The sequence below is a fragment of the Mustela nivalis genome (assembly GCF_964662115.1).
Source record: "Mustela nivalis genome assembly, chromosome: 18".
Lineage (NCBI taxonomy): Eukaryota > Metazoa > Chordata > Mammalia > Carnivora > Mustelidae > Mustela > Mustela nivalis.
Genome location: NC_139037.1, coordinates 35,069,529 through 35,086,076, shown reverse-complemented (window position 1 = coordinate 35,086,076; position 16,548 = coordinate 35,069,529). Strand labels below are relative to the sequence as shown.

Here is a 16,548-nt window from a genome sequence, read left to right as displayed (position 1 = left end):
CTAATACAATACCGTAACTCCTTACCCAATACAAAAAAAGAGATATTTTCATAGCATTATCAACATACAGCTATTCAGTTTTCAATTTAAATCAGTGGGGGAAAAGGGAAGCCGTTTTTTGGTGGTGATGCTGTTCCTCTGACGACTGAAAAAAGGAATTATTCAGTCCGAGTTTCGGAAGCAACTTTGTATCACAACCTTAATTATCCATGCATAAAAATTTCAAGGTAAATTAACACCTCCAGGAAAATGCAAAGCAGCTCTAGAGTGTTTGGGAGCTTTGTACGCTTGGCAAGCCCACGGTTTTAATTCCCAGTGCCACAAATCAAAAAGAACCAGACACCAGCGGCACGGTATTCCGAGGTCCCGGGAAGCGCCGGGGCGCGGCTGCGAGCGGCGGGCTCTGGGCCGGGCCGAGCCGGGTCTCGGCGCCCGCAGTGGTGCCGCAGCCTCCGCGGCCGCAGCAGGTGGGACCCGGCCCGGCTCGCAGGCCGTTCCGCTACCAGCCACCCGCCAGCACGGGGCTTGTCGAGAGCGGCTCAGCGACGCCTCGGCCGGGGCGTTTATTGTTTGCGTGGAATGACTTTGTCACTGAATGCTGAAAAAGACCGGCCTTGGCCCCAGTTACACGGACCCCACAACTTTGCGAAGCGATGCGCGGAACTGAAACGAAGAGGCGCGAGGACACGGCTCGGAGGGCCCCGCCGGGCCGCCGCTTCCCGTCCTACCGCGCGTTCCCACCAGCGCCCCGCGGAGCCTGCCCGCACGCAGCGGGCTGGGGCAGAGGCGCTGCGCGAGCAAGTCGATCCGGCGGGGACGCGGGAGCTCCGAGGTCCGCGCGGACCAGACAAAGAGGCGCGTCGGGCGCCCGGGAGGGACGCGAAGACGCCGGCCTCCGCCCGCAGGGGGCGCCGTCCGCGGCCCCCGGCGCTTACCTTTGAGGACCGCGCAGAGCTGCTCCAGGGCCATGTTCCCGAGCGGTCCGGCGCTTCGCGAGGGGCCGAGGCGGTGGCGAGGAGGCGGCGGCGGCGCGGCGCTCACGGCCCGGCGCGGCGGCAGTCCCGCTCGGCCCCCATCGCCCGCCACCAGGCTGCCTCTCCCCGCGGGGCAGGGCTCAGGTCCTGCAGCGCGCCATGCTCGAGTCCCCCGGCGGGCTCCCGCGCTGCCCGAGCCCCCCGACGGGCGCCGCCTCTTGCTCCGCGGCGCTCTGTCCCATCGACCGCCCCGCAGCCGAGGCGCGCTGGCGCGAGGGACGACACCCGCACGGGCCGCTCCTCCCGCGGCCGCGGCGCGAGCCCCTCCGAAGTGGCGGGCGCGGGGAGCCCAGGCTCATTTAAGCAGGGAGCGCGAGCGCCGCGTGCCGGCCGCGCCGCCTGCGCGCTTGTGCCCGCCCCCCGCCCCCCCATCCCCGTCCCCGCCCCCCGCCCCCGCCCGCGTGCCCCTCGCACTCTCCCGGCCAATCGCCAGGCCCGCCCGCGGCCTCGCACCCCGGGAGGGCAGCGCGCCCGCTACCGTTGGGCTGGGGGCGGGGCGACGAGGAGCTGGGCCCCGCGGTCCCGACCCCTTCGGCAGCGAACCGCGGCTCCGAGAGGCGGGCGCTGGGGGAGAGCCCGGCCCATCCCCCGCCGCTGCTGGGCGTCCGGGGTGAGCTGGTGTGAGCCCTCGAGGCCTCCTGCCCGAGGGAGGAGCTGGGGAGCCCGCCGCCCACCCCGAGCCCCGCAGAACCTTGTCCATCTCCGTCCGTCTTCGCAGATGGACTGGGACCGACCCCTCGGCCTCTTAGGACCTCAGTTCAAGGTCAAAACTCTGCCCCACTAGCCCCAGGGGCAGGAGGCAAGGATCTGGGCGGGGGCTCAGCGACAAAGGGCGCCTGAGGTTCTCACCTCCGCTTGGCGTCAGGTGAGTTAACCTGACAGGCGGCCGTGGTGATCACTGACATTTCTAAAAGGCTTCCTAGGTTGCCAGGCACAGTACCAAAGACTTTGCTTATCAACTTTTTTTTTAAAAATCCTCAACCCATCTTATGCCGTAGGTACTGTTAGAGGATGGGGATAACGAGGCCAGAAAGGTTAAGTAATTTGTCCAGAGCCACACAGCGGGGGAAGAAGGCAGGGTTGTGAATCCAGGAATTCTGCCGCCGAGATCGCAATATTGTCCACTAAGTCGTGCTGATGGTAGCTTGACTTGGCTGATTAAAACAACAAAACAAGGGGAGGGGGGGCCCTGGGTGGTTCAGTGGGTTAAAGCCTCTGCCTTCGGCTCAGGTCAGGTCCCAGGGTCCTGGGATCAAGCCGCACATCTGGCTCTCTGCTTGGCAGGGAGCCTGCTTCTCTTCCTCTCTCTCTGCCTGCCTCTCTGCCTACTTGTGATCTCTGTCAAATAAATAAATAAAATCTTTAAAAACAAAACAAAACAAAAAACAACAAAAAGCCAAATTGGCAAACTGCATAATATTATGCTTTTTTATTTTCTCCATAGTAATTATCACGCTCTGAAATCACCTAGCTCATCTACTTATTTATTCATCACCTATAGCCTATTTACCCCTACACTGCTAAAATAGGAGCTGCTTGAGAGCAGGAGGCTACATTCATATAGTCACTCAACACCTACTTGTTGAGTGTTAACTATGTGCAGAGAACAATAATCAGTGCCTAGCGAATTAAGGCTGTGATTAAGGCTCTACCATAATAGAATATTTGTGCCTGTATCTGACACATAGTAGGAACTCCAGAAATACTTGTTAACAAATTACAGTTAAGGACAATGATAGGTAACTGAAAAAAAAAAACTCTTCCAGGGATGTCAACCTCTTCTCTCTTTCCTTCTGTCCCTCAAAGAAAGGAACAAAAGTAAGTATTCACAAGGTTTGCAAGTGAAACATATTTAACGCCAGTTAATAGTAAGATATTTAGCCCTTTATCATGTGCTATGGACAGTATAAAAGATGTGTATGTGTTGGTTCCCAAGACAAATCACCTACAAATCCAAGTAACTTGTGAGATTGCACAGAAGAGCCAACTAGTAAATAAAACATTTGAGATCCTTTTCCACAAATATAAAGTGACATATTGGAAGACTTGGACAGTAGTAAGAGTTTTAAATGTAAGTCACAGACAATGTGGACAAAAAGAATTAGGAAGAAAGAGCCCTCTCAACTTCTGGAACAGAATAGGTTCTTAATGCATAGTTGTTGACTGAAGGAAGAATTGGTGTCTGTCATGTCATCAGAGAGTGCTTCATGGAGGAGGTGACCCACAAAGAATGGAAAGGCTATGGATGGCAAATGGAGGAGAAGGCAGAAGAGCTTTCAAGTCAGGCGAGGAGCAAGGGTTTGCATTGCATTTGGGGCAAGTTTTGAGTCCGGCAGTAAAGCTAGAATAGAATATGGTGGGCTTTGATTTATGGAGATTCTTACTTAAATGATAGGCAGAGGGGTTTGTGTTTGATTCAGGTGGCCAGAGGCATACTTTTTAATAGTGGAGTTATGGAGCTCTGGAAAAACGAATCTGTCCGTTCAGTTGGGGATATAGTGAAAGGAGGGTGGGAACTAGAGCAACTGCAGTAATTTAAAAAGTATATACACAGGACTGTTCTTTGAGTAGCCCTTCCTGGTAGAACCATTTTGATGAAACCTAAAAAGGTTTTTAATCCTCTAGGATACTGGCTGGGATATAGATTCCCAGGGAATAGATTGGGAATGCTCAATTTTGGCTCTCTTTTAAGACACCTATCTTTTGGCTGTGTAAATGTAATTGTCTATAGTAGGTTTTTCAAGGAATGTGATAAAGCACAGATCATAGCTGGGACTACTGTGTGGCCATATGTTAACTAAATCAAAAGGAAAGCCTTTAGAATATCTCTCTGTTGGAGAGTTTTGTATTTGAAGATTATTTCCCTGCAAGACCACCCAGTAACAGTCAAGTCTGTTCCCAGGTTACCTGCCAGTTCCCAGGTAACTGGGGGCTTTGTTTTCATTGCATCCCACCTGATCTTTCAAGGCATAGTTTTAGCCTCTCCCAGGTCTTCAGAGAATCATTCCTATAGTTTAAATTTGCTTTTCTTGGGGCGCCTGGGTGGCTCAGTGGGTTAAGCCTCTGCCTTCGGCTCAGGTCATGATCTCAGGGTCCTGGGATCGAGCCCCATATCGGGCACTCTGCTTGGCAGCGAGCCTGCTTCCTCCTCTCTCTCTCTGCGTGCTTCTCTGCCTACTTGTGATCTCTGTCAAATAAATAAATGAAAATCTTAAAAAAAATAACAAAATTTGCTTTTCTATGACCAAATCCCCTGTAGCACTTGAATGGTATGTACCATTGACATACTATGAAAACGAATCATTTTAAAAATACAGCATTTTAGGGCGCCTGGGTGGCTCAGTAGGTTAAGCCGCTGCCTTCCGCTCAGGTCATGATCTCAGGGTCCTGGGATCGAGTCCCGCGTCGGGCTCTCTGCTCAGCAGGGAGACTGCTTCCATCTCTCTCTCTCTCTCTCTCTGCCTGCCTCTCCATCTACTTGTGATCTCTATCAAATAAATAAAATCTTTAAAAAAATACAGCATTTTATCTCAGTGTTTGTATACTGAACAGCTTTTTGTCGTCTCTCTTTTCCACTAGAGGTAGGGAGCTCTGACATTTGATTACATGATAGCCTAGGAAGGCCGGTTGTTATGTTTAGAGGTTTTTATGGACGGAATGTTTGTTTCGCTTAGAATTCTTATGTTGAAGTCCTAACCTCCAGGACTGTATTTGGAGATAGCACCTCTCAGGTTAAATGAGGGTGGGGTCCTGATCTGATGGGATTAGTGTCTTTATAAGAAGAGAGACCAGACAGAGTGCCCCCTCTCCTTGACACTCCGGCACAGAGGAAATGCCCTGTGTGGCCAGTGTGAGAAGGTAGTGTTTAGCAAGCCCAGAAGAGTTCTCCCCAGAAACCAGCTTGGCTGGAGCCTTGATATGGGACTTCCAGTCTCCAGAGCTGTGAGAAAATATATGCTGCTTAAGTCCCCCAGTCTATGGCATTTTGTTATGGAAGTCAGAGTAGACCCATACGGAGCTATGATTAAGGAAGACAGAGGAATTTACGCATAACCACGCTGATGTACAGAAAATCTATTTTGTACTGAAGTAACATAGGGGTCTCACGTTGCTTTTCTTACAGTGTGTGGCTATGGCAACAATGATGGCAACATTTAATGAAAAGCGATATCGTATAGATTTGTTATTATGCAACTGTAGTGTTTTTTAGGGAAAGAAAAGAGGAAACTAAAATAAATAAATAAATAAATTTAACTCCTATTCGTCTTCTTGGGCTACTGTAACAAAATACCACAGATGGGGGGGGGTCTTAAACAATAGAAATTTATTTTCTCATAGTTTTGGAGTCTGGAAGTCCAAGATCAAGGTGCACATAGGTTTCTGGTGAGACTTCTCTTCCTGTCCTGTAGACTGCAAACTTCTTGCTATGTCTTCACCTGGTCCTTCCTCTGTGCCCTGCAAACTTCATGTCTGTTCCTCTTAGAAGGACACTGTTCAGATTGCATTAAGATCCCACCCTATGACCTATTTATCCTTCATTACATCCTCAAAAGCCCAGTCTCCACATACCCTCACGTTGAGGGTTAGTGCTTCAGTATATGAGTTTAGGGGCAGCGGACACAATCCAGTCCCTATACGCACACACTCCTGAATCAAAATTACTCATTTAAAAAAATCATTGTTGGGGCGCCTGGGTGGCTCAGTGGGTTAAGCCGCTGCCTTCGGCTCAGGTCATGATCTCAGAGTCCTGGGATCGAGTCCCACATCGGGCTCTCTGCTCAGTAGGGAGCCTGCTTCCTCCTCTCTCTCTGCCTGCCTCTCTGCCTACTTGTGATCTCTGTCTGTCAAATAAATAAATAAAATCTTTAAAAAAAAAATCATTGTTAATGATTTTGAAGAAGATCTGCTTCCAGTGAGTTGAAACCAGTTCTTTCAGTAACATGGTCACCGATTCTTGCTTCCATTTTTCTGCTTAGTGGAATTCCAAAGCAAGAAGGTTTTTTTTTTTTTTTTTTAAATTTTAAAAATTTTTTTAATTTTTATTTTTTTATAAACATATATTTTTATCCCCAGGGGTACAGGTCTGTGAATCACCGGGTTTACACACTTCACAGCACTCACCATAGCACATACCCTCCCCAATGTCCATAATCCCACCCCCTTCTCCCAACCCCCCACCCCCCAGCAACCCTCAGTTTGTTTTGTGAGATTAAGAGTCACTTATGGTTTGTCTCCCTCCCAATCCCGTCTTGTTTCATTGATTCTTCTTCTACCCACTTAAGCCCCCATGTTGCATCACCACTTCCTCATATCAGGGAGATCATATGAAAGCAAGAAGGTTTTTAAGAAATACTGCCTACGAGCAGTCCTCAAAGTATTATGTATGTACTTTAGTATAAAATACTAAAGTATTTCAACTTTATCAGGAGAATTTCTGATCATCCAGGTACTTTCATTTGATTGTGAAAAAATAAGGTCCTAATGATACTTCTTAGAATAACACTGCTAACAAACATGGTACCATTTTCCCTTCCACCTTCCTTTGTTCGTCCCTTCCTCCCTCTCTTTCTCTTTCTTTCTTCCTTTCTTTCTTTCTTTGAGGGGAAGAGAGGTAGAGGGAGAGGAAGAAAGTCTTAATCACTCTCCATTCAGAGCTTGATCTGCCTGAAATTTCGGACTCTGAAATCATGACCTGCCTGAACCCAAATCCAAGACTCAACACTTAATGGACTGAGCCACCCAGGCATCCCTGGTATCATTTTCTTAAAAGCCAAAACCCCATTTTGAAATATCTATTTACTTTATGCTTAAGCCTGTGTACTGCAAGCTGAAACGAATGTTTTTATTCCTACATGAAACCATAATACTAAACTATAACATTCTTCATATAGTTATTTGGTACTGTATGCTAGATAAAAGAACTTTCTTAAATGTTCAACTTAAGGGACACCTGGGTGGCTCAGTTGGTTAAGCAGCTGCCTTTGGCTCAGGTCATGATCCCAGTGTCCTGGGATGGAGTCCCACATCGGGCTCCTTGCTTGGCAGGGAGCCTGCTTCTCCCTCTGCCTCTGCCTGCCATTCTGTCTGCCTGTGCTCGTGCTCTCTCTCTCTCTCTGACAAATAAATAAAATCTTAAAAAAAAAAAAGTTCAACTTAAGGGCTTGATGGACTGAATATTTGTGCTGCTTGATATCCTATGCTCTTAATGCTAGTGTGACTAGAATGTATATATATTCAACTATATATTGGTGTTATTCAATTTTCATTTTTGAAAGGAAGTTGTGTCTAAATTATTTCAATTATTAGTAAAAAATCGCAAACTATTTTTTATGCTGTAAAAGATATAAGATTTGTAATGAAACATATTTCTAGGTATGAGATTTATGAAAGGATTTTGGAAAACTTTTGTAGGATTTTTTTTTTTTTAAGATTTTATTCATTTATTTGACACAGAGAGATTACAAGTAGGCAGAGAGGCAGGCAGAGAGAAAGGGGGAAGCAGGCTCCCCACTAAGCAGAGAGCTCCATGCGGGGCTTGATCCCAGGACCCTGAGACCATGATCTGAGCTGAAGGCAGAGGCCTAACCCTCTGAGCCACCCAGGTGCCCCTGTAAGATTTTTTAAAAAATTGTGAAATATAATACTCACAAAAGTGTCTAAAACAAACATGTATGTACAGTTAATTATAAAACTAAGTTCCATGTAAACATCACCTAGATCAAGAAATAAAATTTGACAAATACCCTTAAGCTTCTCATGTGCTTGTGTATGATTATAATCTTCTCCCAATTCTCTAGAGTTTATCACTATTCTTTTATAATTTCCTTCCTTTTGTTTTCTTTTTTTTTCCCTCATAGAACATAACTTCTTTTCTTTTTTAAAGACTTTATTTGATAGAGAGAGAGATCACAAGTAGGCAGAGAGGTAGGCAGAGAGAGAGAGAAGCAGGTTCCATGCTGAGCAGAGAGCCCAATGCGGGGCTCGATCCCAGGACCCTGACACAATGACCTGAGCTGAAGGCAGAGGCTTAAACCACTGAGCCACCCAGGTTCCCACTTTTCTCTTTTTTAAAAATGAAGTATAGTTTACATACATTATTATATTAGTTTATGGTGTACAGCGTAGTGGGTTGATAATTGATCATCCAGGTACTTTCTGAAATTATGACCTGCCTGAACCCAAATCCAAGACCAAACATTACAAAATGTTTAGCACAATAAATGTAGTTATCATCTGTTAACACATGAAGTTATTACCATCTTATTATATCCCCTCTGTTGTACTTTTCATCTTGTGACATATTTATTGTGAAACTTGAATATTTTTAATCTCTTAATCCCCTATACCTATTTGCCTGTACCATCTGGTAACCACTAATTTGTTCTCTGTATTTGTGAATCTATTTCTGATTATTTGTTTGCTTAATTTGCATTTCCCAAATTTGAACATCTTTTTATATGTTTATTGGCTACTTGGATTTCCTTTTTTAGTGAATGACATATTCAAAACTTTTGCCCATTTTTTGCTGGGCTGTCTTCTAAAATAATTTTATAGAATTTCTCCATTTTGTATAACTAATCAGTTATGTGTGTTGAAATATTTTCTTTCATTTTTATGACTTGTTTTCATCCTTTCAATAGTGTCTGTGATGAACAGAAGAAGTTATTAATTTTAATATGCTCCTGTATAGAAAGAATTTTCCCTTTAGTGTTTTTAGTGACCTGAATAAGACACCCATCCTTACTCCAGGATCATGAAGTTATTTATGTATATTAAATACTAAAAGCTTATGAATTTTCATTGCACATTTAGGTTTGGAATCCATTTGTCTCTTCACTAATACTATACTGTATTAATCATTACAACTTAAAGTTTTGATAGCTGACAGAGCAAGGTCTTGTTCTTTCTTAAGATAGTCTTGGCTATTCTTGGCCTTTTGTTTTTCTGTATACATTTTAGAAACAGCTTATCAAGTTTAGCAGCTACTACAACAAAACTCTGTTGGGATATTGAGTAGAGTTGGGGATGATTTGACATCTTTACAATACTTTGTCCTCTTGTCCAAAAACATGGTATAAATGTACATTTGTTGAAGACTTCTTAATTTTCTGAAGAAAGTTTTATAATTGACCCTGCAGAGATGTGATACATCTTGTGTTGTTCATGGGTAGCTGACTTTGATGAGTTTATAAATATTACCTGTTTTAAAATCCATTTCGTATCCAATTTGTTGATATATAAAAATGAAGTTGACTTTAGATACCACCAATTTGTTCTCCAGAGTGGTCTTACCACTTCTGCCTTCCTATCAGAAGGATGAGAAGTCCAGTTGCTTCCATTCCTCATCCGTCAACACTTAGAATTGTCGGTATTTTTTGTTTTACCTGTTATAGGAGGTGTGTAATTGTATTTCTTCATGATTTTAATATTGACTCACCTAACAGCTAATGGTGTGGGGTATCTCTTCAGCAGTTGCTGTTTGTATATCCTTTTTAGTGATATGTCCTAGTGTTTGCACACTTTTAAACTGGGTTGTTATGTACTGCTTTTTTTTTTTTAAGATTTATCTATTTATATTTATTATTATTTACAGACAGAGATCACAAGTAGGGAGTGAGGCAGGCAGAGAGAGAAAAAGAGGAGGAAGCAGGCTCCCTGCCGAGCAGAGAACCCAATGCGGGGCTCGAACCCAGGACCCTGGAATCGTGACCTGAGCCGAAGGCAGAGGCTTAACCCACTGAGCCACCCAGATGCCACTGTAATGCTGACTTTTAAGAATTCTTTATACCTTCTGGATATAAGCCCATTGATGGAGATGTGATTTGCAAATATTTTCTTCCCATATGCAGCTTGTCTATTCATAGTCTTGAAAGTGGCTTTGGCAAAGAAAATGTCTTTAATTTAGAAGTCAAATTTATCAATATTTTCTTTTATGGATCATACTTTTGGTGTTATTTCTAAGAACTTTTTGCCTAACTCATGACAATATTCATGAAGTTCATGAAGATATTCTTCTATGTTTTCTTTAAGTCTTATAGTTTTATGTTTTACATTTACGTTTATGATCTATTTTTAAAAAAGATTTACTTATTGAGAGCGAGCAAGCGAGCATGGGGGAAAGGGGCAGAGGGAGAGGGAGAGAATCTTACACAGGCTCTGCGCTTTCACGACTCTGAGATTTTGACCTAAGCTGAAACCAAGAGTTGCATGCTTAACCAAATGAGCCACCCAGGTGTCCCAGTTTATGATCCATTTTTGTTAATTTGTCATAGACGGTGTGAGATTTCGATCGAGCTCTTCTTTTTCTTTGCCTATATTTGGCCAATTGTTCTAACTAACTCTATCTGTTGAAAAGACTGCCTTCCACTGAATCACTTTTACAAAAGTATGTAAGATCAAATAGCTTTATTTGTGTAGGTTTTTTTTCTCGATCCTCTGTTCTGTTCTATTGTCATTGCTCTATGTGTTTATCTTTTTGTCAATACCATACTATCTTGGTTACTATAACTTTATTATAAAGACTCACTGGAAGTTTTAAAATCAGTTTGATTCCTCAAGCTTTGCCTTCTTTTTCAAAATAATTTTAAGCTGTTCTACTTCCTTCACTCTTTTATATAAATTTTTACAATCATCTTGTCTATAGCTACAAAAAATACTGCTGGGATTTTGATAGGGATGGTATTAAATCTTTAGATCCCTTTGTGGAACGTTGACATTTTTACTAAGTTGAATCTTCCAATCCATGAACACAGTGTCTTTACATTCAAGTCTTCCTTGATTTTTCATTGGCATGTTGTAATTTTCTGCATACAAATTCCATGCATGCTTCATTATAGTTCTACATAAGAATTTCAGGGACGCCTGGGAGGCTCAGTCAGTTAAGCGGCCAACTCTTGATTTTTGGCTCAGGTCATGATCTCAGGGTCCTGGGATCAAACCTGGCATTGGGCTCCCTCTTCCTCTGCACCTCCCCGTGCTTGCGTGCTCTTTCTCTTTCTCTCTTTCCCTTTCTTAAACAAATAAATAAATCTTTTAAAAAATTCATTATCGTATCCCTTTTAAATAGTATTTAAAAAGTTTCTATTTCCAATTGCTCATTATGTTTATATATTAAATGATTGTGTTGACCTTGTGTCCTGCTAAACTTGCTAAATTCACTTAGTTCTAGAATGTATTTTGTGTGTGTGTGTGTGTGTGTGTGTGTAGATTCCTGGGAATTTTCTAGACACTCCTGTCATCTACTAATAGGGATAGTTTTATTTTTTCTTTTCCAATCTGTATGCCTTTTATTTTTTTTTTCTTGGATTATTACTTTAGTTAGGATTTCTAGTACTATGTGGACAAGTAACCATGGGAGAGGACATCCTTGTCTTGTACCTAATCATTGGGAGAAAGCATTCAGTCTCTCACCATTAAGTATGTTGTTAGCTACAGATTTTTTTTTTTTTTTTTAAGATTTTATTTATTTGACAAAGAGAGAAAGAGATCACAAGTAGGGACAGAGGCAGGCAGAGAGAGAGGAGGCAGGCTCCCTGCTGAGCAGAGAGCCCGATGTGGGGCTCGATCCCAGGACCCTGAGATCATGACGCCAGCCGAAGGCAGAGACTTAACCCACTGAGCCACCCAGGCGCCCCTTAGCTGCAGATTCTTTTTTTTTTTTTTTTTTTAAGAAAATGCCTTTTATAGTTAGTGAAATTCTAGTCATAGTTTGTCTAGATTTTTTTTTAAAATCAGGAATGGATGTTACATTTCTTAAGTTTTCTTTCTGTGTCTATTGAGAAGATTAAAAGGTGGTTTTTCTGATTTATTAATATTTTAATACTGCTTTTCCCCCTTCAAATAGTAAAATTAGTTTTGCATTCTGGCGAAACCCACTTGGTCATTACATATCTGTTTTTATATTTCTGGATACAATTTGCTAATGTTTTGTTGAGGATTTTTGCAGCTATGTTATGAGGAATATTAGTTTGTAGTTTTCTTGTAATGTACTGGGTAGTAGTATTAGGAAAATATTAACCTTATTAAAGGAGTTGTGAAGTATTCATTTTTCTTTTTTTTTTTTCTCTTTAACATTTTATTGGCTTATAATATACTCCTTATAGACCCTGACTCCAAGTGAGTTTTAAAACTCATGCTGTATTATTTGAGAGATACTCAGCCTAACAGTCTTTAGGTCAGTGTGTGCCTGGCAGTGTTGCTGTTGATAACTGTTTCATAAAGTAAGGGAGTACTGTAGTCAGGGGATTCCTATCTTGCGTGAACTCACAAGGAGGCAATGGGTGAGTCACTTTACCTTTGTCTCATGGTGCAGATAAGTGATTTAGACTTTATACTTTTTTTTTTTTAAGGATTTTTATTTATTTATTTGACAGACAGAGATCACAAGTAGGCAGAGGCAGGCAGAGAGAGACGGAGAAGCAGGCTCCCTGCTGAGCAGAGGACCCGATGCGGGGCTCGTGCAGGGCTCGATCCCAGGACCCTGGGATCATGACCCGAGCCGAAGGCGAGACTTTAACCCACCGAGCCACCCAGGCGCCCCTAGACTTAATACTTAAAAAATATTTACAAACTCACCAAAATACTTTGTTTCAATACACAGTATTTATTAAGGAGACATATTAACATGCTCAGATACACAAAGTAAACCACTTATACACATGCCATTCTCAATGAACTGTAAAGAAAAAAAGAACACGAAGAACAAAATTAGGTAAGTTTTTGTGTTTTATAGCCATCACATGTCCATTGCATATTAGAAAATTAACATTGATATATAAACTTTTCCCAGTCTTAGATTTAAATCTTAAAGTAACTTTTTGGTGAGGTGAAGTTCACAAAAATTTGCACTGAAGTCTGAATGTAAATTAGAGACTCTATGCTTTTGAGCATAAAAATGTGGTTGAAGATTTGCATTCTTAGATGCTATCTATAGCAGTTTCCTTTCAAGAAATCAAATGTTCTTCATTATCACATGATAACCATCAGTGTTGAAATGAAAAATTTTAGTGCATATTAATTCTTGGAGGGTACTATAATTTTTAGTTAATATGAGCAAGTAATAAAATTGTCATATAAGATGCCAACCACTAAGAATTTACTTTTCCCAAAGAATATGATATCCTCATGCTTGAAAATTACATTCTATTGAGTCTATATATTTTGATAATTAGTTTTAGAAGTTTGTTAAAAAAAGCAAACAACAAACTAATAATAGTAATCATGACAAGTACCACTTATTGAGCAGTTAACTAACTCTGTGCTAGACACCAAGCTAAGCACTCCACATCCATCATCCCATCTGATGTTTACAAACCCAAGCTGAGTAGTATTACTAGCCCCATTTGTAAACAAGAAAACTTAGGCTCACAGAGGTTAACAACCAAATTCAAACAGCTTGGAAGTGGTGGAACCCAGAATTTAAGGCAAGCCTGCTGGACTGCAATTCCAAAGCCAGAGTATCTAAGCTCTAGCCCGTGTGTCATCACCTGCTGTGACTAAGGTGAAATAACGTTATCTGTGATACATTCACAAAGGCGTAATTTGTAATGTTAGAATAAGAAGCAAGACCAATTCAAGTGGAACACAAAAATCCCTGCTCATTTATTTTTATTTATACATGTCTTTTCCCATCATCATTATTCTAGTAAGATTATAAATACAGAAACACCTGAGTACATGCAACACATTCCACAAAGTAACAAAAATGTACAGCACATTTAAATAATCCAAATTACTGTATACAAAGTGCTTTAAAAAAAGACCTTGTGACACATTCAGACCATATTTATTTGAATACTTTTCAATAATTACCAAAGGAGACATCATTTATAAATAATACTCAAAATCTCTTATTTTCTTCTATTAGCCAAATTTAGTGTTTCAATTAATTAAGTGAATAGCCGTTCCATTATGTAATATTAAAGGCAAGTCACATAGCATCAAAATGAAACCGATGCGCTTCTTGTCGTTTTTCTCTATCATCTGCTTTCTGAAAAAGAATTTTAGATTAGTTTATAAATAACAGGAAAATGTCAAGAAAACACTCATTTCTGAAATATAAAGTAATTAAAAAAACAAATCTCTAAGGAAATAGTAGATAAAAGATGTGATTTTATTACATAATAATCATGAAATTTTTAGTTTACAGTAGCTATTTTATAATTAATAACCCACTAATTAATTTTAAAAACCAATAAGAAATGTTCCTTAAATACTTAGTTTGTTATCATTTATTATTTATTTGAAAGTAGTAGTAAACATTAGATTCTACAAAGATGGAACTATATTTTTCCCATTATAAGCACTAATATTAATAAATGAATCTAGGTAAGGTACATTAGTTATTTTGGCCTTAACCTATTGATTTAGCATATATTCACTGACGCTCCACTCCCAGCAAAGTACTGTGCTTTGTATTTTGAGGGATTAAAAAAATCCTCAGTTTTGTATTGTGTTCTCAAAAACTTAAAAAAAAAAACCACCAAAACATATTGAATAACTGTATTTCAGGGAAAAAGTGAAAACTGTCACTAATATTCTTGGAGAGACATTACTTCTAGGTTGGAGTGAGGAAAGGGAAAGCTTTGAAAAAAGATGGTGTTTATGGAAATGGAGGGGGAGAGGCACTCCTTCCAAGGTGGGGTAGAACAGGTGCAATCATGGAAGTTGGGCAGGAGGAGGGAATATGTGAAAGCAGCTGGTAAGAAGCGAGGTTGGAAAGATATATGGTGGAGTCACATGGAAGTTCTATCAAGGCTAGGCTAAGGAGTTGACACATTTTAGGCAGGGATTTTTGAGCAGAGGAGTGGCATGACTAAGGCTAAATCTGATGATGAGTTAGAGGGCAGCAATGTGATCAATAGAAGAAAAAAGAGAGAGAATGGATTCAGGGAGGTAAGGCAGGACTGGACAGGACAAGGAGCTGAACCTAAAGCCCTGGGAGTAGAAATGCAGAAATGGAGTCAGCTGCATGGATCGTCACGGAAGCAGAATCAGAGGGCAACTGATCAAATTTTATAGGTAAGTAGGAAAGCAGAGACACAAAACTTTAAAATATTTGTTTTAAGGTGCTTGTAAGTGATCTAGGTAGAGATGTCATGGAGACAGCTGGAAATGGGCTAAGAGAACTTTAGGGACAGACGAGTGTTAGGGATATTTGAGGTAATAGCTTGAAACTGTGGTTTTGGATAAAACTGGCAGAAAAAGTGTAGAAAGAAGACGGCTTAGGGCAGACACTGTGGTTAGGAAATGGTAGAAAGGAGCACCCAGCTAGGTGAAAGAGAAGTGGTCAAAGAGGTAGGAGATGAACCATAGTATGTATCACGGGAGAGTATACATGGTCAAATCTGTATCTGTATTTAAACTTCAATTTTTAGCCACTGCATCATTATTATTTTAAGTTTACAATGTTTACACTATAATCAGATGATCTGAGAAATTAATGAAATTAATTTCCTTTCCTTTACAGGTCTAGAGCTATGCAGTACTTCAGACTATATTCTGACACTTCTGGACAAAAGTATGTAGGATCATCCTTTATTTTATGTCTTAAGTCGCAATCTTAAAATTAACTGACTTTATAAGTTTCTGTTGTCATTTTTGATATATAAAGGAGTAATTTTTTAGGAAGAGACAAACCTATGGACATTTATCACAATTAAGATCTCTTTTTCCTAAGTTAAAACAGTTAAAATTCACAGTAAATTTAGTTACCAAAAAATTATGATGGACATGACAATCCAAAGACAATCCAAAAGAAAACACTTTTATGGGACAAAGAAGCCCTTTTTTGGGAACAATGCTGGAAACTGCTATATGTTATATGCCCTAATATATATTCATATTAATTCATGTACTTAATTCATATTGACATTTTCATAGAAATTAGCTTTTTCAATTTATATCTAAACTGCTAGTAAATTTATGTGATAGCCTCTTTTTTCCGCCTCATAAATACTGTATAAAAAAACCTACACTTGGACTGTTGTTTTTAATTATTATTTAGGGTTGATACTAAAGAAAAAAATGTTTAGTTTAGTACAAAGCATACTTTACAGATGGAAAAGATGTTTATTACTTTAGTTGTTACCTTCCACCCAAACCTTGAGAAAATCATTTAACCTCTCTGTGCTCTAATTCTTTATATAGCCATAGATGTTATACCTGGAAAAATGTGTTCATGGCTTTATCAGTAGATAATAAACACAGGCTTGTTAAAAAAAAATTATCATTTTTCAGGCCTTCATGAAATTATTTCTAAATTTTTCAATATACCCGGTAATTTCTGGGTGATCATTTTATTACTATTATACAGCATTGAAATTTTAAATTAGTTTCTTGTGATGTGTATGAATTGCTGAGAGACATTAATAACTTAAAGAGATGAAAGAAATTATAATCAATAAGAGGACATTATGTATAGAATGTGAAAAATCACAAAGTCTTAGTCATTTGAAGAAAGTTTAAAATATAGTGTTTTTAAAGAGCAATGTATTACTAATACAAATTAATAAAA

The 16,548-nt window shown here is 40.6% G+C and overlaps 2 protein-coding genes across 6 annotated transcripts in view; both read right to left on the bottom strand.

Annotated features, from left to right (window-relative positions):
• The window catches only part of NETO2 (neuropilin and tolloid like 2), a 92,027-nt gene extending 90,664 nt beyond the window's left edge, over positions 1-1,363 (bottom strand). For 4 of the 5 annotated variants that reach the window (XR_014305546.1, XR_014305547.1, XM_082711016.1 and 1 more), the window contains exon 1: positions 936-1,361. Coding sequence is in view for 3 of the 5 variants with exons in the window: in XM_082711016.1 (XP_082567142.1) it covers positions 936-969 (34 nt within the window). In the remaining 2 variants the exon portion in view is untranslated. Of the gene's footprint in view, positions 1-935 lie in introns of all 5 variants that reach the window. The other variant, XM_082711018.1, reaches the window with a different exon arrangement.
• An 11,253-nt stretch (positions 1,364-12,616) lies between these two features.
• The window catches only part of ITFG1 (integrin alpha FG-GAP repeat containing 1), a 307,089-nt gene continuing 303,157 nt past the window's right edge, over positions 12,617-16,548 (bottom strand). The window contains exon 18 of the mRNA XM_082711008.1: positions 12,617-14,022. Within this exon, the coding sequence (XP_082567134.1) occupies positions 13,963-14,022 (60 nt within the window). The 3' untranslated portion in view covers positions 12,617-13,962. The remainder of the gene's footprint in view (positions 14,023-16,548) is intronic.